Source organism: Heterodontus francisci, chromosome 14, assembly GCF_036365525.1.
Source record: "Heterodontus francisci isolate sHetFra1 chromosome 14, sHetFra1.hap1, whole genome shotgun sequence".
NCBI lineage: Eukaryota > Metazoa > Chordata > Chondrichthyes > Heterodontiformes > Heterodontidae > Heterodontus > Heterodontus francisci.
Window position 1 is genome coordinate 105,329,625 of NC_090384.1, and position 26,675 is coordinate 105,356,299.

At 43.3% G+C, this 26,675-nt stretch overlaps 2 protein-coding genes across 9 annotated transcripts in view; both read right to left on the reverse strand.

Moving 5' to 3' along the window:
* Positions 1-1,396, reverse strand: part of parvaa (parvin, alpha a) — a 116,334-nt gene extending 114,938 nt beyond the window's left edge. Inside the window, exon 1 of the mRNA XM_068046678.1 lies at positions 830-1,396. Within this exon, the coding sequence (XP_067902779.1) occupies positions 830-962 (133 nt within the window). The 5' untranslated portion in view covers positions 963-1,396. The remainder of the gene's footprint in view (positions 1-829) is intronic.
* Positions 1,397-6,584: 5,188 nt separating this feature from the next.
* Positions 6,585-26,675, reverse strand: part of LOC137377198 (F-actin-monooxygenase mical2-like) — a 324,020-nt gene continuing 303,929 nt past the window's right edge. For 6 of the 8 annotated variants that reach the window (XM_068046680.1, XM_068046684.1, XM_068046686.1 and 3 more), the window contains exons 25-30: positions 24,467-24,564; positions 22,558-22,650; positions 20,581-20,674; positions 13,745-13,844; positions 10,727-10,800; positions 6,589-8,213 (exon numbers count right to left, since the gene is read on the reverse strand). In XM_068046680.1, the coding sequence (XP_067902781.1) occupies positions 8,029-8,213; positions 10,727-10,800; positions 13,745-13,844; positions 20,581-20,674; positions 22,558-22,650; positions 24,467-24,564 (644 nt within the window). In that variant the 3' untranslated portion in view covers positions 6,589-8,028. Of the gene's footprint in view, positions 8,214-10,726; positions 10,801-13,744; positions 13,845-20,580; positions 20,675-22,557; positions 22,651-24,466; positions 24,565-26,675 lie in introns of all 8 variants that reach the window. The other 2 variants (XM_068046689.1, XM_068046687.1) reach the window with 2 other exon arrangements.

Genomic DNA, 26,675 nt, shown 5'->3' on the forward strand with positions numbered 1-26,675 from the left:
TCCACATGAGCCTCCTCCTCCCCCACTTCACCTCACCCCAGATCAGCCGTGATCTAATCGAATGACAGTCTGGAGGGGATGCAGCCTCCTCCTGTTCCATCACTACTGCAAGGATTTTAAATCCCCCCCTCCCAAAAAAATGCTGATAAATCAAGATTTCAAATAACATCCAATTTATGCCTTCAGTTACAATGAACAACAGACTTTAAATGTTGTCAATAGAAATTATTTTGCTCCAGGGTTGTTTTTTTAAAAAAATACACAATAACTCCACGATTAGTCCCTCACTGAGCCTTAAATATCGGCATGACTCCTTCAGACAGGAATTTGCTGCCTTTTTAAAAAAATGTCCTGCATACCTGCCCTATTTCACAGCAGATGAACACCTCCCCGCATGATTTGCAGCCTTAACTTTGTTTTTGATCAGTTACAGTGCAACCAACTCGCAATATGCAGAGAAAAAGTTTCGAGTTTAACCGCGGGAGAACTTCTATTACCAACCGAATGAGTCTGAACCGGAAAACATTCCACAAGACTACACCCAGCCAGACCTTAACTGTGAACTCTACAAAACAAAAATCCACTTTCTTGGGCTTTTTAAAAAGCAATAAAGTACTTATAAAGGATTGAAGCATTACCATTGCACCGTCTAGAAACTTTTGACATTTACCACAAAGCGATACAAAGTTGAACATTTTATCAGTTGAATTTTGCAAACTTTTCGAAACTTTTGCAAACTTTTTTTTTTAAAAAGCAAACTTGCAACTTTTTCCTTTTCACGATGTTAATCAGCGATTTTTTAAAAACGCAAGAAATTATTAAAATTTACCTTCTTTGGCCTTTTTCCTTCTGGCTAAAGTTCCTCCGAGTTTGCCCAGGAAGGAGTCCTCTTTCCTGGAGGCTGGAGATTTCGGGACCGGTGATTTGGGAGTAGATGGGGATTTCTGGGGTGAGCTTGCCATTGTCACCTTTCCTTGTCCTGCTCCGGATCGGGGAAAGGTTTGCAGACTGAAGTGTACACCTTAAGCTGAGAAAAACAGGACGGAAACGGAATTCCCTATGAGTCCCGAATTCCAGTCTTATGAGGCAGTGAGAAACTGCTACACCGCCCCGGGATTGGGACTGTGTGTGTGTCTCTCTCTCTCTCTCTCCCCTTCCACTCCCACTGAATCTCTGCTCCAACACTAACCCAGATCCCAGCAATACAACCTCTACTTAGGCTAGTCCCAAACAAAAAAAAATACAAATAATAATCACAAAAAATCACATTTTCTCCATTTACAGAATTACAATTTGGTTCAATTCCCACCCCCAGAGACTTGTGAAACCAAATTGTTGATCAGACTGAATCACAAACCCCCTACATCAAAACAACACAGCAGTGTCTAATGTTTTTTTCATTAAAATGTGATAGGCATCAACATACGTCAGGTTTTTAAATCGATGTGAAATGGGTTGTCATTGGTGACGACTGAGTATTTGGAAAGTACTTTTCGGAAATTGCAGTACTGTTGCTGAATGATAACTTACATTGCCCTGGGGTCAATGTTTATCCCTCAACCAACATCACTATAAACCTTTTATCTGGTCATTTATCGCATTGATCTTTGTTGGAGCTTCCTGTGCGCAAATTGGATGCCACTTTTCCTGTACGAGGACCCCAGCATCACAGATGTCAGTCTTGACAGCCGATCTGATTCTCCACGTGATATCAAGAAACGACTGAAGGCACTGGATACTGCAAAGGCTATGGGCTGTGCCCCTAGCCAAGCTGTTCCAGTACAGCTGCAGCACTGGCATCTCCCCGGCAATGTGGAAAATTGCCCAGGTATGTCCTGTACACAAAAACCAGGACAAATCCAACCCGGCCAATCAGTCTACTCCCGATCATCAGCAAAGTGATGGAGGGTGTCGTCAACAGTGCCATCAAGTGGCACTTACTCAACAATAACCTGCTCACTTAACACTCAATTCAGATTCCGCCAGGGCCACTCACTCCTGACCTCATTACAGCCTTGGTCCAAACATGGACTGAAGAGCTGAACACCAGCGGTGAGGTGAGAGTGACTGCCCTTGACATCAAGGCAGCATTTGGCCGAATATGGCCTCAAGGAGCCCTAGCAAAACTGGAGTCAATAGTTATCAGGGGAAAAATCTCCACTGGTTGGAGTCATACCTAGCACAAAGGAAGATGGTTGTTGTTGTTGGAGGTCAATCACTCAGTCCCAAGACGTCACTGCAGGAGTTCCTCAGGGTAGTGTCCGAGGCCCAAACATCTTCAGCTGCTTCATCAATGACCTTCCCTCCATCATAAGGTCAGAAGTGGGGATGTCTGCTGATGATTGCACAATGTTCAGTACCATTCGCGACTCCTCAGATACTGACAGCCCATGTCCATATGCAACAAGACCTGGACAACATTCAGGCTTGGGTTGATAAGTTATATTCGCGTCAGACAAGTGCCAGCCAATGACCATCTCAAACAAGAGAGAATCCAACCAGCTCCCCTTGACATTCAATGGCATTACCATCGCTGAATCCCCTAGTATCCACATCCTGGGGTTACCAGTGACCAGAAACAGAACTGGAGTAGCCATATAAATACAGTGGCTACAACAGCAGGTCAGAGACTGGGAATTCTGCGGTGAGTAACTCACCTCCTGACTCCCCAATGCCTGTCCACCATCTACAAGGCACAAGTCAGGAGTGTGATGGAATACTCTCCACTTGCCTGGATGGGTGCAGCTCCAACAACACTCAGGAAGCTCAACACCATCCAGGACAAAGCACTGTTGGAGGTGCTGTCTTTTGGATGAGATGATTGTCACTTGATTGGCACCCCATCCAAAAACATTCACTCCCTCCACCACCGACGCACAGTGGCAGCAGTGTGTACCATCTACAAGATGCACTGCAGCAACGAACCAAGGCTCCTTCGACAGCACCTTCCAAACCCATGACCTCTACCACCTAGAAGGACAAGGGAAGCAGATGTATGGGAACATCACTACTTACAAGTTCCCCTCCAAGTCACACACCATCCTGACTTGGAACTATATCACCGTTCCTTCTTGTCTCTGGGTCAGAATCCTGGAACTCCCTTCCTAACAGCACTGTGGGTGTACCTACCCCACATGGACTGCAGCGGTTCAAGAAGACAGGTCATGACCACCTTCTCAAGGGCAATTAGGGATGGGCAATAAATGCTGGCCTAGCCAGCGATGCCCACATCCCATGAACAAATAAAACAATTCAGTGACTACACTTCTAACGCACTTCATTGACTGTCTTTGAAAGAAAGATTTACATTTCGATAGCACCTTTCACAACCGCAGGATATCCCAAAGTGCTTTACAGCTTTTGAAATGGAACCACCGTTTTAGTGTAGGAAACACCAGCAGCTAATTAGTTTAGTTTAGAGATACAGCACTGAAACAGGCCCTTCAGCCCACCGAGTCTGTGCCGCCCATCAACCACCCATTTATACTAACCCTATACTAATTCCATATACCACATCCCCACCTGTCCCTATATTTCCCTACCACCTACCTATACTAGGGGCAATTTATAATGGCCAATTTACCTATCAACCTGCAAGTCTTTGGCATTTGGGAGGAAACCGGAGCACCCGGAGGAAACCCACGCAGACACAGGGAGAACTTGCAAACTCCACACAGGCAGTACCCAGAATTGAACCCGGGTCGCTGGAGCTGTGAGGCTGAGGTGCTAACCACTGCGCCACTGTGCCGCCCTGAATTTGTGCACAGCAAGCTCCCATAAACAGCAATTGATAATGACCAGATTTTATTTAGTAATATTGGTTGAGGGATAAATATTTGTCCAGGACACCAGGGATAACTCAAAATAGTGCCATCAGATTACATGCATCTGAGAGGGCAGATAGGGGCCCAGTTTTACATCTCATCTAAAAGGCAGCACTTCCAACAGTGCAGCACTCCCTCAATACAGCATTGGTGTATTAGCCTGCATTGTGCTGAGGTCTCTGGAGTGGGACTTGAACTCATAATATCTAACACAGAGGCAAAAATGCTACCCACTGAGCCACAAGGCTGACACCAACCTAAGCCTGTCTTTTGAAACACATCACAGCAAACCTGGTCAAGTGAGGAGAGAAGGGTCTGGACAGGAATCTCAGGAGGAACTGGGATGTGGATTGGGATCTAGAGAGATACTGGGATATGGACCAGAAATGAGAGAGATTGGAGTACCCAGCAGGAGTCAAAGCAGGAGTAGGGCAGAGAGCAAGAGTTGATCGGGATTGGGGCATTAAGCTGGGCTGGGAAGGACAACGAGAACGTGAAAAGAATAAAAAGAACCAAATTGTATTTATATTATGTCATTCACAACTTCCAGTCATCCCAAAACAGTGAACAGTAAATGAAGTACTTTTGAAGTGTAGTCACTGTTGTAATGCGAATACGACCATACGAATTAGGAGCAGAAGTAGGCCATTCAGCCCATCGAGCCTGCTGTGCTATTCAATAAGATCATGGCTGATCTGCTTGTGTCTCGAATTCCACACTCCCACCTTGCCTAACAAGAATCTGTCCACCTCCGCCTTAAAAATATTCAATGACCCCGCCTCCACCACATTCTGAGGCAGAGAGTTCCAAAGTTGCACACCCCTCTGAAAGAAAACACAGAAGCCAAATTGCACACAGAAAGATCCCACAAACAGCACTGTGATAATGACCAGATAATCTGTTTTTGTGATGTTGGTTGAGGCCAGGACACCAGGGAGAACTTCACTGCTCTTTGTCTAAAGAGTGACGGTGGGATCTTTTACGCCCACCTGAGAGGGCAAACGGGACCTTTGCTTAATGTCTCAACGGAAGGATGGCACCTCTGACAGTGCAGCACTCCCTCAGTGCTGCATTGGGAGTGTCAGCCTGCTCACATCTCTGGAGAAGAAGAGGATCACTATGACAACTCCATAGTACAGGCCGATAGACTGATTTCCTTGACATTACTTCCAAGCAGCATCTTTGTTTTCTTCAGCACGTGGCCTACTTTGATCTCTGGCCTCAGATGGGAGTGGGAGTGGAATTGGACCATTAACCATGACTATTATGACAGAGTGAAACACTGTCCGTTGATCACAGGCAGTCGGTATGTGTGTATACAGTGACCCCAAAAACCACAGCAAACAGTCTACTGAGAAACCTCTTAGTTATTTTACCATTCAGTTTTGGGCTTAGTTTTAATTGGATTGGGAGATCCTCAAGTGATCTTTGGAGACCATAATTTGCAGGCGGCAATCGCCATGGGATTTGCACTGACAGCTCAGTGCCTGAGGTTATCTTGGTAATGGGTATTTACCTCCAGTGATGCAATGGTGCACTGCAGTCAGCCAGAGTGGGCAGGACATCACCTACAAGGCACCAGCATCACCTGACCAAGGCTGCAGCTTGTCACAGCAGGAGGCACCTGACTGTGGAAATATTTCAGGCATTTAGCTCCAGCTGATAGGGATTCAGAAAAGAAAGAAAGAAGGAAATAGATAGATAGGAAGGAAAGAAGATAGCTGGAGATAGATAAGTTGATAGTTGAATAGAAAGAAAGAGACTTGCATTTCTATAGCGACTTTTCTAACCTCACGATGTCCCAAAGTGCTTTACAGCCAATGAAATAGAACACTGCTGTAATGTAGGAAATGCAGCTGCTAATTTGTGCACAGCAAGCTCCCACAAACAGCCATGTGAAAAGGACCAGATTATCTTTTTTAGTGATGTTGGTTGAGGGATAAATGTTGGTCAAGGCACCAGGGGAAAACTGCCCTGCTTTTCTTTGAAATGGTGGCCGTGGGATCTTTTACATCCACCTGAGGGGGCAGACAGGGCCTCAGTTTAATATCTCACCTGAAAGTCAGCACCTCTGTCAATGCAGCACTCCCTCAGTACTGTACTGGAGTGTCAGCCTGGATTATGGGCTCAAGTCTCAGGAATGGGACTTGAACTCACAATGTTCTAAGTTAGCACCACAGTGGACAACCTTAATAAACATTCAGATACCAGCTGAATGAAACTGATGTTTACATTTGAGGTTGACGTGCCAGAACTCACTCAACATTAGAGGTGATTCATTTGATTTCTGTCTTTCCGGTGGACTGCAGTTAACTAATTACAGACAATAAAAAGCAATGTTTAAGTGAGCTGATGAACACAGGTTGTACACAGTGTTCCACAGAAGCTTTAACAAACATCATGCTTCACTGTACAAATTTTATTGTGTGGAAAAACTACTTTTAAATTTACTGCTAGACGTTGTATGAAAAATGAACCTGCTGCACCTGGTGCCTTTTGGTAGTGTGTCCCCTGTAGGTTTTCTGACCTCCCCGTTAATAAGATGGTACATAATATTAAACTACTTTACAATCAGGGCCAATAATTGAGCTACCATCAAAAAAAAGGACATAATTATAGAATGACGCTCCGATAAGGAATTCAGGACAAACCTGAGAGTAGTTAGAATGTGGAACTCGTTGCCACAGGGAGTGGTTGAGGTGAATAGTATCGATACATTTAAGGGGAAGCTGGATAAACACAAAAGGGAAAAAGGAATAGAATGAAATGGTGATAGGGTGAGATAAAGAGAGGTAGGAGGAGGCTCGTGTGGAGCATAAACAAAGGTACAAACTGGTTGGACCAAATGGCCTGTTTTTGTGCTTTAAATACTTTATAATAAGATTGTCAGACAATTCAGTAGGATGCACCTCCCCTTTAATAATAGCTAAAGCATTATTTTTGTTTCCTAGGTTAATACACATCAGCGCTGAAAGAGAACAGGATATTACACTCTAAGCCATTGAGACTGCGATCATCTACTACAATCGACATTCAGTGCATGTACTGTTTAGTGTCAAAAAAAAATCTGAAATTCTTTGAACCACAATTCCTATCGAAAGTCTCATAGCCTGGAACAAAACATGCAGGCTACTTTATTAATCACAACTTAAGGTCAGCAAGTTGCAATTGGATAGAAGTTTAACAGTGAGCTCTCTCCACTGAGCTTCAATTGCTGAACCATTGGACTGCAATCAAGGAAGATGCTCAAAAATAATAACCCAATATAAATTATTGCACAAAACCTTTGTACATGAGAACATTACCCCAAGGAGCCTTGCTAATTAATGAACAAAGAGATTCTCAGTAGGTTCATTCTGAAATGATGAGTAATTCATTCAGGTAGACATTAGTTAATGAGGTAAATTTTAACCTAACCCCGTTGACATCATAAAATCATGCAGCACATAAGGAGACCATTCAGCCCATCATGCTTGATAGCCCTTTGAGAGAGTGATCCAATTTGCCTCTCTCTCCCCCTACTCTTTCCCCATAGCCCTGGAAATATTTTTCCTTTTCAAGTATTTATCCAAATCCCTTTTGAAAGTTACTATTAAATCTGCTTCCACCGCCCTGTCAGGCAGCAGATTCCAGATCACAACAGTTCACTCTGTAAAAGAAGTAAAAGAAAATTCTTCTCATTGACCCCTTGCCAACTGCCAGTTCTTTTACTAATTATCTTAAATCTGTGTTCTCTGGCAGTGGAAACAGTTTTTCCTTGTTTGGCCTATCAAAAAGCCCTGAACACCTCTATTAAATCTCCTCTTAATGTTCTCCGCTCTAAGGAGAACAATCCCAGCTTCTCCAGTCTCTCCACATAATTGAATTCCTTCATCCTCAGTACAATTCTAGTAAATCTCCCCTGCACCCCCTCTGAAGTCTTCACATCCTTCATAAAGTGTGACACCCAGAATTGCATGCAATACTCCAGCTGAGGCCTAACTGGTAATTTACAAAACCAATTATTTTCACTCTACAGGAGAGAAAAATGGGGCAGGTTCCCGAACGGGTAGCAGATCCCATCCCATCAGTTTCCCACCAGGCGGCTTAGATAAAAATGATACCCTCCACCTATCAGTGTGTACTCAACTTCCAGTGAGGGATTCGGTACATATTGTCCATTTATAAACCACTGAGGTACTGTTGGGTTTGAAAGCCATGTCATTCAGGACCAGTTGAATTTGTAGCCCTTGGCCAGCACCCAGCTTTCTAAATCTCGATCTTCTTCCTTTTCCTGGAGTCTCTGATCTTCCAGCAGCACCACCAGTTTGTCTCTCTGTTCGATCACGTCCAACATTTCAGTCAGGGTCTGCTTCTCCTCAGCAATCTCCTTCTCCGTCTTCCCGGAGTCTGTTTGGGAAAGATAACATTGAGAAGATGAACAAGCTCTAACCTCCTCAGAGCAGGAATTAACTTTTACCATCCAGTGTACAGGACAGGTACAAAAAAAAAAATCGGCAAAAAGACTAATGGAATATTGGCCTTTATTTCAAGGTGGCTGGAATACAAAGGAGTGAAGTTATGCTACAGTTACACAAAGCTCTGGCTAGACAACTATTTGGAGTAACTGTGTTCAGTTCTGGACTCCACACCTCAGGAAGGAGAGATTGGTCTTGGAGAGGGTGCAGCACAGATTCACCAGAATGATACTGGGGCTAAAGGGGTTTCATAGACTCGGCTTGAGTTTAGAAGGCTGAGCAGCGATCTGATTGAGATGTTTAACATGATATATTTGATAGGATGGATAGAGAGAAATGATTTCCTTTTGGTGGGGGAATCCAGAATGTAATGTTAAAAGTAGAGTTGGCTTGTTCAGGGGTGAAATCAATAAGCACTTTCTCACACAAAGCCTGTGGATGCTGGGGCTCAGTTGAAGCTTTCTAGACTGAGGTTGATAGGTTTTTTTTGGGTAAGGATCTTGAAGGATATGGAGCAAAGATGGGTAAATGGAGTTGAGGTGTAGATCAGCCATGATCTGATTGAATGGTGGAACAGGCTTGAGGGACTGAATGGCCTCTTCCTGTTCATATGCAAACTGACTCCCTGCTAGGGTCCCAAATTTCAATGGGTGCACAGGTAATGGGCCTAACAGTTTGGCCAATGCTTGACCACCAAGTGGTTCCAGAGAATGGCCTGTTGATTCCAGTTTAGTGTTGAGAGTGAAATGCTGGCAGTATTCCAGCCGAGGGGGCTGGGAGGGGATGTCTCCAATTGCAGCTGAACAGAGATCTTCCAGGTTACCACCCTGGGTAAGCTTCCGAGGAAACTGTGCTGCAGAGAAAGAACTTTGGGAGCATCATTGGGCCATCCTGGGATTTCTGCATGGTTCAGCCCTGATAGTTCCCACCAGGAGAAAGTATAGGTCATGTCCCGCAACTTAGGAATGGCTCCAAGAAGGAAAACAGCTGAGGTAATCAATCCCAGCGGGTCCTTGGGAGCATCCTAACGGAGTTCCTGGTTACAACTCTGACTCTGCTGGGCTACTATAGGCCCGCACAACCACTCCAAATACACAAACCACTCTGTCCCTGGGATACTATAGGGGATCGAGGTCACCAGCGCGGCCCAACAGCAGATGGAAGTCTCACCCCCCAAAACAATGGTCTGTTTGCTTCCCTACCTAACACCTGCAGGAGATAGTCTTAAAACACCTGTGGGGGAGTTTAAAACTAGGGGCCATAAATATAAGACAGTCAGTAATACATCCAATAGGGAATTCAGGAGAAACGTCTTTACCCAGAGAGTGGTGAGAATGTGGAACTCACTACCTCTGGGAGTGGTTGAGGTGAATAGCATAGATACATTTAAGGGGAAGCTGGATAAACACATGAGGGAGAAAGGAATAGAAGGATATGCTGATGGTGGGAGATGAAGTAGCGTGGGAGGAGGCTCATGTGGAGCATGAACACCAGTATGGAGCAGATGGATCGAATGGCCTGTTTCTGTGCTGTAAATTCTCTGTAATTCTATGTTATTCGGTATAAATCACTTTCGCTTCACACGCACTGTTGTATAGCCCAACAAGAGACTGTCTAGTAATACAATTTGATTGGGAGGTGCAGGACTCCATTCACTCAGGTGAGAGAGCAGAGTATGGCTGACAGTATAACCTCAGCCTTCCAGCATCTGTGTTAACATCAGCAGGTCTCAGTGTCAGCTCCACTTTGCCATAAATCACAGAGGCAGACACTTCAGCTACATTATTAGAGAATTTAAATAACTTCATCCTCAGGATGTGGGCATTCCGGTTAAGGCTGGCATTTATTGCCCATTCTTTGTTGCCCCCCACCACGAGAAGGTGGTGCTGAGCCACCGTCTCAAACTGCTGCCATCCATGTGGGGTAGGTACACCCACAGTGCTGTTAGGAAGGGAGTTCCAGGATTTTGACCCAGCGACAGTGAAGGAATGGCGATATAGTTCCAAGTCAGGATGGTGTGTGACCTGGAGGGGAACTTGCAGGTGGTGATGTTCCCATGCATCTGCTGCCCTTGTCCTTCTAGTTGGTAGAGGTCGGGGGTTTGGAAGGTGCTGCGTCAGGAGCCTTGGTGCGTTGCTGCAGTGCATCTTGTAGATGGCACACACTGCTGCCACTGTGCGTCGGTGGTGAAGGGAGTGAATGTTGAAGGTGGTGGATGGGGTGCTGATCTAGCGGGCTGCTTCATCACGGGTTGCGTTTTTGATCACATCTGAATTGATTCATTTGATGACCAAAGGAGATTGCACAGATTGCTAACAGCCACTGTTTTAATTAACTGCTGGCAGGAGAAGCATGGCAGCTTGTTGCTGGGTAATTTATAATTATACTACCAGCGCCAAGACCTGAGTAATTTAATTAAGACCCGTCACAAGCTATAATGCTCACCGTCAACTGCCATCCGATTGCGAAGTAGCTGCTGTAACCTGCTCTGCTGATCTTCCAGCTCCAACTCCCGAGCACTGTTAAGACACAAAAGGGAGAAGTTGGGAATGCTGCCAATCTGGCAATTCTATGCACACCAATTAACCTTCTTGCATGGCGTGCGGATCAGTGCAACTCGTGGAGGCAGGTATAATCGGGGCTTCCAAAAGGGAATTAGACAAGCACCTGAAGAGAGAAGAATTTGCGGGGCTGCGGGGAAAGGGCGGAGGTGTGGGACTATCTGAGTTGCTCTTGCAGAGAGCTGGCACGGACACAATGGGCCAAATGGCCTCCTTCTGTGTTGGAACCATTCTATGATTCTCAAACCATGGTGCAGTCTGTTCCAAGCATAAGAGGTGTTTGTTGTGCTAACTGAACAGGCTCCGTGCGCAGATTTAACTGCAGCAAAGCCTGGGGGCATTGGAATAAGCAGACACACAGCGAGTGCAGGAGAATTAGGCTGGAGTACCTGTCAGGAAGCCAGTCTGATTTTCCAACTAGTAGACCTGGCAAGGTGAATGGGGTTTTCGGGAGGGTATTCCAGAGAGTAAAAATCCTTTTCAGTGATCAATACTGGACCCATTTAAAATTAAAGTAAAGAAAATGGAAATGCTGTCGCAATACATGGCTATTTCTGAAGAGTTGTTACAGGAGCAATCGGTCCAAGGTTCAGGTACTGACGAAGGACAGTTGTAATTTGATTGTGGGTTTGGATCCCACTACAAAAACTTGAGGTCATAGTCCAGGCTGACACTCCAGTGCAGTAGTGAGGGAGTGCAGCACTGTCAAAGGCGCCATCTTTTGGATGAAACTTTAAATGAAGGCCCCATCTGCCCTCTCAGGGTGATGTCTACATTGTACATTCCAAGAGGAGGATGGGAGTTCTCCCTGTTGTCCCTCAACCAATACCATTAAAAAAAACGGATTATCTGGACATTATCGCATTGCTGTTTGTGGGAGCTTACTGTGCACAAATTTGCTGCTGCGCTTCCTACATTATAACAGTGACTTCACTGCAGAAGTGCTTCACTGGCTGTAAAGCGCTTTGGCGCCTCCTGAAGTTGTGAGCGACATTATCTAAATGCAAACTCTGTCTTTCTGTTTGGTAGCCCAGGCTGCAGCAGATTAATGGGCTCCCAGCAGGTTGCACTGCCCATACAGCAGTGCTTAAACCCTGCAGCACCATGAATGGAGGGGCGATAACTACATTGTAACAGAGTTAATACCTACATTCTAAAAGAAATGGTGATATCTACATTGTAAACAAAGGAAAAACTGTATCATAAATGGAGGGGGTGATAACTACATCATAAACAGAGGTAATATCTATATCGTAAGTGAAGTGGTGATATGACATCATAAATGGAGGGGTGATGTCTATATCATGTTACGACCGAGGTGGGAGGATTGCACTGACTTCTCCACAGGTCACAACATATATTTAAATGTTTACCCAGTTACCGATACGATCAATCATATACTCTACTTTTTATTGCAGAATAAAACACACCAACCAGGTTTCTTCGATAAACAACAAAATGATCAATTTATTATAAAACAAGACTTATCCAGTAACAAGCAAAGCATTAACACACAGATTGAAATATTAAAGGTCCCTTTTTACCTTAGCTTAACTTATCTCACTCACACACACACACGTTAACTGAAAAATAAAGAGATATTCTCTGCAGAGCTCTTTTACAAAAAAAAAAGGATACTTTGGCCAAATACTCATTAATTCTTGAAGAAAAAAGAGAAGATATGGAAGGATGTCAGTTGTTCCTTTTGGTCTGGCTTCCGGGTATATGGAGATGGATCACTGGGATAATTTCTGGAGCAAAAATAAAAGCAAAATACTGCGGATGCTAGAAATCTGAACCTGTATTTTTTTTAATTGTTCACAGAGAAAACGGTAGAAGGCAGTTGAAACTGAAGCTGGAGCAAGAAAGCCTCTCTCTCTCTCGCTTTCTCTGAAGCCACCAGACCCATGGAAGACACATAAGCCTCAAGAGAGAAAAGACTCCGACCTCGAAACAAACTGAAGCATGCACTGGGCCCCAACGAGTTGCAAGTCTGACCGCCAACCAGAGACTTCACAGCAAACTCAAAGGACAGTAAAATAGAAACCCATCTATTGCCTCTAACTTTTCCCCTTTATTCTTTTCTACTTTTATGTCTCTATCTGCATGTGTGTTTATCACGTATGCATGCTAGCATGGTCGTATCACATATTCACAGTCGGTAACCGGATTAGAGTTTAAGATTAATAAATTTATTTATTTTATTTATTTAGAGATACAGCACTGAAACAGGCCCTTCGGCCCACCGAGTCTGTGCCGACCCATTTATATTAACCCTGCAGTAATCCCATATTCCCTACCACCTACCTACACTGGGGGCAATTGACAATGACCAATTTACCTATTAACCCGCAAGTCTTTGGCTGTGGGAGGAAACCAGAGCACCCGGCGGAAACCCACACAGTCACATGGAGAACTTGCAAACTCTGCACAGGCAGTACCCAGAATTGAACCTGGGTCCCTGGAGCTGTGAGGCTGTGTTGCTAACCACTGTACCACTGTGCCGCCCTAACTTCTACCTTTCTTGTTTAAAATCTAAAAAAAACTGTCTGAATTGATTTCCTTGCCTTACAATTGGAGCAGTGAACAAGAATTCACTAAGGGGGAGCTAAAACACGATGTTTTTTAAAAATTAAACCCTGTTATGGTTAAACCAGGCAAAGGCTGAGAGGGAACCCCTAGACCCCTTCTCACCTAGTCGTAACACACTTCAAAACAGTTATGTAAAATCTAATACTGCAATGTAAATGTAATAAAGCTTATTAGAAAAAGCACTTGTGCATGCATCATAAGCAGAGATATTGTCACTTTATTGTCACTGGACTCACAATGCTTTGTTACGACAGTAACCACTAAGAACTCCACGGCAACCCTCCACTGAAGTATTAAACCGACTACTCACAATATCATCATTTCAGCTTCGTAACGAACCAGTGCATTCTTTTCCAGAACCAGCTTGAACCACTTCTGCATCAGTTGAGGTTCCTCTTTTAAGCCGTCCTCTGAACATATAGATAAAAAGTCCAATTATTAGGAAAGCTGTTTTCTTGTGAAAATCATCCAATGCTGGAAAATCTGTCTATTTATTCATTATAATGTCACGCTTTCGTGATGTGCAGTAATTGAAATACAGAACCCAAACTGATGTTTCCTCTTGTGGGAGAATCTAGAATTAGGGGTCACTGTTTAAAAATAAGGGTTTGCCCATTTAAGACAGATGAGGAGAAATGTTTTCTCTCAGAAGGAGGTGAGTCTGTGGAACTCTTCCTCAAAAGACCATGGAAGCAGAGTCTTTGAATATGTTTAAGGCAGAGGTAGATAGATTCTTGGTAAGCAAGGGATGAAAGGTTGTTGGGGATTGATGGGAATGTGGCGTTGAGGTTACAATCGAATCTGTCATGATCTTATTGAATGGCAGAGCAGGCTCGAGGGGCCGAGTGGCCTACTCATGCTTGTAGTCCTTATGTTCGTATGAAGAGTTATAAAAAAATTGACATTTCCTTTAAAAAGTGGACAATGTGCTGCAAAAACGGCCACTGAAGGTCAGACAACCTGGCCCTGTATATTCAAACTGTCTTACTATCTGGTAACGACAAAATGATACATTCCAAGCTAAGAGGTGTCAACTACACCCATCCTGAACCCAGCTAGTGACATTATTGAATTGAATAGGTTCTTCTGAAACAAAGTAGGTATGAAGTAGCCACATCCTGGTCCATTGTGGGTCACTACAGGGTGGGGGCTCTGCGTCACCCAACAGGGGCAACATGTGAGAGAATTTTTGACCTTAAAAAGTAGCTCTCTGGAGAGAGGAATAGAATCTGAACAACATCACCAAAAGCCTGAACAGCCGAGAGCGGAGATCTCCAGCAAAAGCCAAAGAAGGTGTGAATTCTACTGAACTGAAAGTGACCACTGTCTCCAGACTGAAATCTCAGCCAACAGAAAAATCTACAAGCAACCTAGGCCTGCAACTTTAAAAGAGAAATTGACCTCTGAGAAGATTCAACAGGTTTACCATGAACCCTGAACATATACCTCACTTCAAATCACTTACCTCTTTTCCTCTCTATCGATTCTTGTGTATGTGTGTGTTTGTGTGTGTGTGTGTGTGTGTGTGTGAACACGAGTGAATGTGAATGTGGGTGCGATTACTGAATCTATGGTTAGGGCACTGAAATTGCAACAGGAACTGAAAATAATGGCTTCAGTTTTCCCAATGTTCAACTGCCTGGGTTCCTGGATGCAGAGAATCAAGCTGATTAGCAGAAACTCCAAACGCATCAGTGTGACTGTGCCACTGTTACACTGGGGGACTACAACTCCCAGAATGTCCTCAGTGAGACACATCAATAAATTACTTCTCTGCAGTAATTGTCATGCTGCCCTTCCCTCCTCCTTTAGGACAGTACAGCACTGTACAGCAAGGCTGGGATTCACAAACAGACTTGATCGATGTCATTTTTAAAAAAAATCTGGTGTTTTAAAGATACATGTGATTTTCTAATTGGTCAAACAAAAAAGTGTTTTCTCTCAGGAACAGCTTTCAGATTAGAACACATACCATCTTCCTTGATAGATTCTCAGCGTTATTAAACAGGTGAGACCCTCCCTCTTTCAAAATCCAAAGGTTTTAGTTTTAATATCATGTACCCACTCCCTCCTCCAACCCCCCCCCCCCCCCCGTCACCCAAAGTATTCCCTCCACCCACTGAGCTTCACTTGCTTGAACTCTCTATTACCCCTTCATCGCTCCTTTCTCCCACTCACACTGTACTCCTTCTTCACCTTTGGTTGCGCTCTATTTCTCAACAGGTTTGTCTGACTGACAGTGTGGCAGGCTGGTGTGGAGTTAGACTCAAGATTTGGTAGCCTTGGCTGGAGAAAGGATGGAGCTATGAATTGGGCAGCACTGACTAACCCCCTTGCTCCGCAGTCTGACTTGGGAACCATGCAGATGTGCAGGACGCACACAAAGGCAAAGGACGACTGAGGTTCCTGGGAGCGATTGTTCCCCCAAATCCACGTTGACTGACCTCTAAATTATTTGGAGGAGGGTCATGAACCCCCTGACCCCACATTCGCCCATTGCCCCTGCCACTGCTCCCCCACCTCCCCAGTCTGTTTTTCCTACACAAGCTTGAGCTCCTCCAAAACTCTGCTGCCCAATGTCTTAACTTGCACCAAGGCCCATTCCTCCATCATCCCTGTCCTCGCTGACCTACATTGACCCCTGCTCCAGCAATGTCTTGAATTAAAAATTCTCATCCAGCAGTTCAAATCCCTCCAGGGTCTCACCTATCCTGATCTCTGTAATCTCCTCCAGCCTTTCAGCCCTTCCAGATTTCTGTGGTGCTCCAGTTCTGCCCTTTCTCACATCCCTCGATTTTAATTGCTTCACCATCGGTGGCCGGACCTTCAGCTGCCTGGACTCTTGAGCTCTGGAATTCCCTCCCTAAACCTCTCTGCCTCTCTATCCTCCTTTAAGACACTCCTTCAAACCTACCTCTTTAACCAAGCTTTTTGTCACCGGTTCTCATGTCTCTTCATGTGTCTCGGTGTCAAATTTATGTCTGATGCCACTCCTGTGAAGGGCCTTGGGACAGTTCACTATTTAAAAGGCGCTATATAAATGCAAGTTATTGTTGTTGAGACCACCCAGAAGTTGATGATCACAATGGAATTTTAATGATTGAAGCATGTGTTTGGTACAATTTACTGACTATTATTACTGTTTGTGGGAATTAAAACGCCCCATCAGTCTTTAAAAAAACACTTTACAACCTGATAGAAAAGCATGAATTAAAATCTATAAAAGATTCTTAATGTTTTGGATTAATGAACAGAATGAGTCATTTCAGAACATTTCACTCCATAGTCAAATCTCAGCCAAAGCAGGCACTGTGCACTGTTACATAAAGTGAATACTGACCCAAATAAATAAAAAGTATGAGTTTTACCATCTAACTGTACACAAGAGGCTCCTTTGTCTTTCGAGGCCAATAGTGTTAAGAAAGTTACACAGCTGTATGTGCCAGTGAAAGAAATGTTGATTGTTCACTGAAGGTAATTTCACTGGGTTCCTTGTGTTAAAAGGATGGCAGAGTTACCAACCCTCCAGGTCTGTCCTGGATTCGTCCTGGAATTCAAGGATTAACCTCTGTGAGCAAAACCCAGGAGAAAGAGCATTTAAAACAAATTGTGTATATTTTGTTTCAATCTCTTTGACCACTTCTGTTTGTTAGTTAAAAAGAAAATTGGGAATGGGAAAAAGATGGCTGTGATTGGGCAGGGCAGTTGGAGATAGGAGGTCATGTGACACAACCTCCAGGAATATGTCCAACCAGAGTTGGCAACCCCTAGAGAATGCTGCCCTCTACTGTCTTGCTCACTCCAATTCATTCTGTGCTACTAGCTAATTTCTAACAAAAGAATCATTCATTACTAAAGTGTCCAAATTATCAACAACAACAACTTACATTTATTGAGTACCTGTCATGGAGTAAAACATCCCAAGGCACTTCACTGGAAAGTTATCAGACACAAATTTGAAACCAAGCTAAGTAAGGAGATATTAGGACAGAGATATAAAAGCAAAATACTGCGGATGCTGGAAATCTGAAATAAAAACAAGAAATGCTGGAACTACTCAGCAGGTCTGGCAGCATCTGTGAAAAGAGAAGCAGAGTTAACGTTTTGGGTCAGTGACCCTTCTTCGGAACTAGCAAATATTAGACATGTCAAAGGTTATAAGCAAGTGAGGCGGGGGTGGGGCAAGAGATAACAAAGGAGAAGGTGTAGATTGGACAAGGCCACATAGCTGACCAAAAGGTCATGGAGCAAAGGCAAACAATATGTTAATGGTGTGTTGAAAGACAAAGCATTAGTACAGATAGGGTGTTAATGGACTGAAGGTTGAACTGCGGCAAGTCCAAATATGAAAAAAAATCAGTGGGTAAGCAAACTGAACAAACTAAGATGAAATGAAATAAACATGAAAAAAAAGTTGTAAAAAATGTAAAAAAGAAAAAATAACTAAAAATAAAAGTAAAATGGGGGGCCTGTCATGCTCTGAAATTATTGAACTCAATGTTCAGTCCGGCAGGCTGTAGTGTGCCTAATCGGTAAATGAGATGCTGTTCCTCGAGCTTGTGTTGATGTTCACTGGAACACTGCAGCAAGCCCAGGACAGAGATGTGAGCATGAGAGCGGGGGGAATGTTGAAATGGCAAGCAACCTGAAGCTCAGGGTCCTGCTCAGTCCGCTCACAGATGCTGCCAGACTTGCTGAGTGGTTCCAGCATTTCTTGTTTTTATTAGGACAGAGATGTTGGTTTTAAGGCACATCTTAGAGGAGGAGAGAGAGGTAGAGAGGTGGCGAGGTTTAGAGAGGGAATTCCAGAGCTTAGGGCCCAGGCAGCTGAAGATAAGGCCACCAACGGTGGAACGATTAAAATTGGAAATGCTCAAGAGGCCAGAATTGTCGGAGCACAGAGATCTCAGAGGGTTGTAGGGCTGGAGGAGTTTACAGAGATAGGGAGGAGGTGAGGCCATGGAGAAACTTGAAAATGAAGATGAGAATTTTAAAATTGAGGCATTAGTTAACAGGGGGGCATGTAGGTCAGCGAGCGTAAGGGTGATAAGCAAATGGGATTTGGACACGGGCTGCAGAATTTTGGATGAACTCATATTTGTGGAGAATGGAAAATGGAAGAAGAGTGGGGCAATAGGCCAGACATGTAACACGGAGATTAGAAGTCTGTAATTAAAGGAATATGACATTTCCAGGTAATATCAAGATTGGTTGTCAAGATTTCTGTCCTGTGGTATGAGAGACTCTCAAAGCAGCATAATAGCCTGAAAAGAAAGATATTACAAGGTTCAGCATTTAAAGAGTTGAAAGCTGTATTAAATGACCTTGATGAAAGAAAGCCATTATACTGTGTTGCTATTGTAACTGTACTTGGCTCTCAGTAGCCATGGTAATTTCCAAAAAACCTTTGATAAGGTACTGCATAATAGACTCATAACTAATATCAAAGTATGTGGTGTCAGGTGACAGGTAGCAGAATGGATAGCAAGCTGGCTACAAAACAGAAACAGAGAGTAGGGATCTGCTGAGTGGTTCCAGCATTTCTTGTTTTTATTTCAGATTTCCAGCATCCGCAGTATTTTTGCTTTTATTTTAGGGATTAAAGATAGTTACACAGAGTGGCAAATGGTGGGAAGTGCTGTTCCACAGGGAGTCAGTACTGGGACCACTGCTGATCATCATTTGCATAATTTGAACTCGGGAATCAGAAACACAATTTGAAAATTTGTGCACAACACCAAATTCGGGGTGTAGTTCTACCGAGGGGGGAACTGCGACAAAATACAGGAACACATGAATAAACTTGCTGAATGGGTGTATGGTTGCCAAATGAACTTCAATTTACACAAATGTGAGGTGGTACATTCTGGCAGGAAACATAAGCATGCCACATACTCTTTAGAAAATAAGCATCTAAATGGGGTAGAAGAATAGAGGGATTTGTGGGTACAGAATCACAAATCACTAAAAGTAGCAACACAGATTAATAAGGGTATTACAAAAACCAACAAAGCACAGGTTTCTAGAGCAATATAAACAGAAAAGCAGTGAAGTTATGTTATGCTTGTATCGAACCTTGGTTAGACCCACTTACAGTATTGTGAGCAGTTCTGGTCTCCACATTATAAAAAAGATACAGAGGCACTGGAGAAGATGCAAAAAAGATTTGCCAGAACTGAATGGTTAGACATTTCAAGAAAGACTGAACAGGCTGCGGCTTATTTCTTTAGAAAAAAGACTGAGGGTTAGCCTGACAGAGGTCTTTAAGAGTATGAAAGGGTTCAAGTGGGGTAGACGTAGTGAAGATATTTCCACTTGAGGTAAGACCAGAACCAGAATATAATATAGTCACAAGGAATGGTGGGATCAGATTCCATAGGAACTTGCAAAAGGCAATTGGACATGTCCTTGAAGAGGAAACATTTGCAGGGCAATGGGGAAAAAGCTGTGGAGTGGGACTAATTGGATAGCTCTTTCAAAGAGCCAGCACAGACACGATGGGCCAAATGGCCTCCCTTCTGTGCTGCAAGATTCTATGATTTGAAACATGCAAAAAGCCACCATACTTATATAAAATATTCCAGTTAGTTACAAGAAATCAGGGGACTATTTATTCATTCTCTTTCGGCTTTTTTATCTAACAGCAGGTAGGAAATAATTAAAGCCAATCAAAGCTTGATAGAAATAAGACCGAGGCTCTGGGCCACATATAGAACATCAGGTACAATAGTGTAATGTTTATGTTACTGAACTAATAATAATGAGGCCTAGAAAAATAATCCCACCCTAGCAGATTACAAAATCTGGAAATAAATATCAAATCTCAGTAAAAGTGACCATGAAGCCATCAGATTGTCAGAAAAACCCAACTGTTTCATTAATGTCCTTTTGGGAAGGAAACATGCCGTCCTTACCCGGTCTGGGCCTATGTGTGACTCCCGTCCCACACCAACGTGATTGACTCTTAACTGGCCTCTGAAGTGGCCTAGCAAAACAACCAGTTGTATTAAATTGCCAGTGGTTCAAGAAGGTAGCCCACCACTGCTCTCTCAGGAGCAACCAGGGATGAGCAATAAATGGCAGCCTGGTCAGTGACACCTCAGCCCGACAGTCAATATAGCACAGAAACCAAGCAGAGGTAAATACCTGACTCGCCGCGTAACGCTTTCTCCAGTAGCACACCACGTTCCTCCAGCATTCGCTGTTTTTCTTCGACCTCCTGCAGCTGACGTTGAATAATCTGCCAGAATAATCCTCTTTAAGCAGGTTTTGAAGGTACATAGGATATCATAAAAACAAAAGTCCTCACAGAAAGAGTCAGGCAAGCTCTCCACTTCCTGCCTGTTTCAGGATCATCAGCAGAATCACCTCTGTTACCAAACGTGGAGGAAATATTACACAGAAACACATTCTGGAGACAATTTTAGCCTAAGCTGCACATTGGGAAACTGATGGGATCAGACAAAACACTGGGTTAACAGCCCACACAATTTTACTCCCCATCGCAACTACACTGAGTAGGGTCTCCCAGAATTCTGGCCCGGTCAGTCAGGTTGAAATTAGCCCCCATAGTGTCAATAACAGTGTTGTCGAACTCATAAGTCTCATGTGGCTAATTGGGAATCCAGATGTGTCAAATTGCATTTCTGATTAGTGAATAAAAAATGAGTAATACCATCATTGGTCATGTGGTCTTAATGCTCATATACGTGTGAACTTTAACCATTTTGTGGATTTATTGATAAAATGATAAGACGAATGTCGAGTGTTCGAGAGTTACTTTCGCCATTGTGGCTGCTTTACTTCTTTGGTCACTGAATCGCGGAAGATGTTTGTTAAGTAAATATACACATGTGAAGTACATATACCTTGGATTGTGTGTGAGGTGTTTTCGACCACAATTAGAGCATGTGGTTAAAATAGTGTCACCATAGCAACACCTGTGGCCAGTAAGCAATTTCTATTGGACAACACTGGGTGACAGCACAGAAACAGGCCATTGAGCCCAGCTGGTCCATGCTGGTGCTTAAGTTCCACATGAGCCTCCTCCCACTCTAATTACCGTCTCCCCGCCTGACCTCGATACCCTCCTGTTCCTTTCTCCCCCATGTATGAATCAAGCCTCCCCTTAGATGCATGTGTTATTCATCTTAACCACTCCATGTGGTAGCGAGTTCACACCTCTCTCTATGAAAAGAAATCTGAATTCTTTATTTGATCTGTTAGTCTCCTTGTTCTGGACTCACCCACAGGAGGAAACAGTTTCTCCACATTCACCCTAACACAACCCTTGGTAACTTTACAGAAATTTATCAGGTCACCTCTCAGTCTTCTCTTCCATAGAGAAAAGCACCCCAGCATGTTCAATCAAACCAGAACACGAAACATTGCAACGGGAGGCAATATCTGTGGCTATGGAAGATACAGTATTGGGGTGGGGGGGAGGATGGGGGGGGGGAGGTGGAGTAGAGGAGGCGTGGGGATGTTGATGCACTAATGTGATTGTCCTCATCCTTGTCCCGAATATTAGAGATGTCAGGACAGAAAATGTGCTAATTTAGATCACAAGGAGCCACTAATCAAAGTGTACAAAGGATCAGGATATCCTGTAGATGTGCTGGTGACTCATAGATAAAGAAGATGCAACTATCAAAACTCCTCGCAGTTTGATCGGTGGGTATTAAAGTGAGGGAATATGTAGCTGAACTGTCATTCCCAGTGGTGTGAAGCATCTTTTATTTTATTTATTCATGGGATGTGGGTGTCATTGGAAAGACCAGCATTTATTGTCCATTCCTAATTACCCCTGGCATTGTGGTGGTGAACCGTTACAGTCTGTGTGTCCTTCTCAAGGACAATCAGGGATCGGCAATAAACACCTACATCCCATGAATGAATTAAAACAAAATAATGGGCTGAATCGCCATTTCTGTAAAAATACTAACATCATTCTCAATGTGCATTAGTAACTCCATAACTCACAGAACCCCAGTCATATTACTTTGCCAAGCTCTTACGTCTTAAAACTATAACCATCCTTTGAGAAATGCAGACATTCCTCATCTACTCTCTGCTCACATTGACTTTGCCTGAAGATGATGCTGGCTCATTTTTGGACTCTACCTGTGCCCTGTGAAGTCGCTTTACTTCCTCTTGCTTCACTTGCTGCAGCGCAAAATTCCTCATCTTCCTCCTTCTTCTGAAGCTTTGACCTCCCTGAAAGAGAAGGAGACAAAACCCATCAAAACATCGGAGACCAATCATTCACTTCAAAGAACAAAGGATAGGACTTCCATTTATACAACAGCTTTCATGACCTCATGGACATCCCAAAGTGCCTGGCAACCACTTTCTCAGGTGTAGTCACTGTGTAATGTCAGAAATATGACAGCCAATTTGCACGCAGCAAGCTCCCACAAACAGCAATGTGATAATGGCCAGATCATTGGTTTTAATGATGTTTGAGGGATAAACATTTGTAACTCATACTGGATGAGACAGATTAGCTTTTCACCCATTACCACTTGCTTCTGTAAATGAATCGACCCTAGATTATGGAAAAGCCTGCTTAATAGATGGTGTAGTTGATACTATTTGTCCTCTGAAGCGATGAGGGGTGCAATTAAATTTTGCATATTTTTCAGTAGTAAGTTTACAATGAAAGATGGATTGTTTTTCTGGTGACACACTATGTGCCATATAGTAAACACATAGATTATACGTCAATACACAGCGAGTTTGGACCCACCCATCCAAACTGCTTTTTGTGGCGAAAATGAGTTGGCAGTTGGCAGCAAATCTAAAGTGGAGGCATAGTCAGAAAGAAAAAAAAGAACTTGCATTTATATCGAGACTTTCACAACCTTAGGACGACCCAAAGTACTTTACAGCCAATGAAATCGTTTTGAGGTGTAGTTACTGTTGTAACGTAGGAAACGCAGCAGCCAATTTGTGTTCAGCAAGATCCCACAAACAGCACTAAGATAAATGGCCAGATAATTTGTTTTTTTCTTTGTGATGTTGGCTGAGGGATAAACATTGACCAGGACACTGGGGAGAACTCCCCTGCTGTTCTTCGATATAGTGCCACGGGATCTTTTATGTCCACTTGAGAGGTGCATTTCCACTAAGTGGAAAATAGGCACTTGACTAGACAGAGGGGGCAGAAGCCCATCAGGAGGATATCTATCCTTCAGTCTGAATGGTTTACAAATGGTGCCAATAATTAGCAAACCCAGGAAAAAAGTTAGAAAAACAAATATACTTTAAAATTGGTGTTCATTCCTCAAGGGATATAATTGAAATGCAGAGAAATTATGCTAAACTTGTATCAAACCTTGTTTAGACCACACTTGGTGTACTGTGCACAGTTCTGGTCTCCATATTATGAAAAGGATAGAGAGACACTACAGACGGTGCCAAAAAAAATCACAAGGATGATATCAGAACTGAGAGGTTGTACCTATCAGGAAAGATTGAATAAACTGGGGCTCTTTACTCTAGAAACAAGGTGGCTGAGGGGTGACCTGATAGAGGTCTTTAAAATTATGAAGGGGTTTAATAAGCTAGATGTAGAGAAGAAGTTTTCACTTGTGGCTGAGACCAGAACTAAGGGCCACAAATATACAATAGTCACCCAATAGGAAATTCAGGAGAAAGTTCTTAAACCAGAGAGTGCTGAGAATGTGGGACTCGCTACCACAGGGAGTGGTTGAGGTGAATAGTATCGATACATTTAAGGGGAAGCTGGATAAACACATGAGGGAGAAAGGAGTAGAAGGATATGCAGATAGGGTGAGATGGAGATCAGGAGGCCCGTGTTCAGCATCAACACTAACATAGACCAGTTGTGGCCTGTTTCTGTGTTGTAAATTTGATGTAAAATGGGGCGTGAGGTAAATTATTGACAAAATCTTTTTCTTCCATTCAGGTAAAGTTTACTTCTGATTGCTTAAACCTTTACCTTCCAGGGTTTCACCATCTAACTGTCAGAGGGGTAGGGAGGTACTATAACTTGTTACATTGTTCTTACCCTTTGACTTAGTGAGAAATTCTCCTCAGCTGGTTCATCACTGGTTGACTCAGATTCGCCTTCAGTGAGCTGGGTAAAGACTTGGAGATCCTTGGAGCCTAAAAAGAAGAAAATGAGTAAAGTACTGCCAATCCGATTCACTCCACGTGATACCAAGAAACAGCTGAATGCACCCCATAGAGCTCAAATCTGCATCCGTCAACAGCCTGACTGTGTCTCACTCAACATTTCATTTGTGCAAATAATGTACACAACATTTCATTTTCCCTTCTGTCCGCTATCCTAGCACTGCTCCTGCCCCCGGCCTACCCCTTGGCCCTTGTAGTTCTTCTTTCAAAGATAATAACTTGCATTTATATAGTGCCTTTAATGCAGTAGAAATGTCCCAAGGTGCTTCACAGGCATGTAATCAAACAAGATGTGACATCGAGCCACATAAGGAGATATTGGGACAGGTGGCCAAAGGCTTGGTCAAAGAGGTAGGTTTTAAGGAGCATCTTAAAGATGGAGGGAGAGGTGGAGAGGTTTAGGCAGGAAACTGCTCTGATGAAAAGTTACAGACCTGAAACATTAACTCTCTTTCTCTCTCCACAGATGCTGCCTGACTGCTCAATATTTCCAGCATTTTCAGTCTTTATTTCAGATTTCCAGCATCTGCAGAATTTTGCCTTTGTATTAGAGCAGGAAGTGAACTCAGTAGCTGGTTTTCCCATCTTCCTTGTAGTGATTCCCAAACCTTGTCCTTTGCAGGAATGTCCGATATGTCTGGCAGCCAAGTCTGGGCTTGACAACTATCTCTCCGTATCAGACTAATGCCTCAACATTGTCTGAGCAGCTCACAAGCACTTTGTAAACCAGTGGTTTTCTCATGCTTTTGGTAAAACGAAAGGCAGTATTTGCATTTCGATAGCACCTCAGGATGTCCCAAAGTGCTTTACAATGAATGAAGTACTTTTGAAGTGTGATTACTGCTGTAATGTAGGGAATGCGACAGCTGATTTGCACACAGCAAGATCCCACAAACAGCAATGTGATAATGACCAGAGAAACTGTTTTTGTGATGTTGGTTGAGGGATAAATATTGGCCAGGACACTGGGGATAACTCCCCTGCTCTTCTTCCAAATAGTGTCGTAGTATCTTTTACAAACACCTAAAAGGGCCTCAGGTTAACCTCACATCCAAAAGACGGCACCTCTGACAGTGCAGCACTAAAGGAAAGTGCTAGACTAGATTATGTACTCAAATTTCTGGATTGGGACTTGAACCTACAAACCTTCTGACTCAAAACCAAGAGTGCTACCAATGGAGCCACATCTGACAACGTCAGATAGTACCTCACGGTATATCAGGTGGTGTACGATGTTGTAAGCAGCAAAGCGTTTTACTACGCTATGCACAATTTATTACTTTTGTATTGAGAGGAACTTTGTCCTATTGAGGTGACATCTCCTAGGATTTCACTCCTGCTCCATCACTGTAACCTTGCTGGAAATATGTCCGAAACACTGTTACGCTGTTTATGTGTAAAGTTATAGCAATAGATTAGGAACAACTCTCAGGAAATTCCTGACCAAAATTTGATTGTCAGGTTCAGATCAGTAAGAGTTTAATTGCTGCCTTGCTAAGGAACTGTGCTGATCAGAATGTAAGCTTCAGGCTCCAGGTCAACGACCAACTTTTTTTCTCCAAAGGATTATTTATAGCTGTAAAACAAAGTGTGACATCAGGTATGGAGTGGCTTGGATGTGTGATAGATATGTTTATGTTCATTATTATAAAATTGGCGTGCTGAGGATTAATTTACCGTCTACCGCACTTCTTGTTTCACACTCCAATTTCTGTGTTAGATTGCAACAAAGAATAAATAAGGAATTCTGCAGGAACATAAAATACTGGAGACTGAATATCTGTATCCTTTCGGATGGCTTGTATATGGACTCCAGTATTTACTTAGCAGCAATTATGCTTTCAGGCCTTAAAATGAAACAACATTACCTTAGCAGCAGAATAATACGTGGCACATTTATAAAATAATGTGTAAAACGGGATAACAGGAGAACAGGATGTGCAGATACAATCTGATACTCATTTTAAAATTGGACATTCTGTCCCTATTTTATATATCCATTATAATTTCCTAGCTCCACATTTATAGTGGAAACTGCCCATGTAAACTGGTCACACTGTAATTACACACTCTCACCAGCG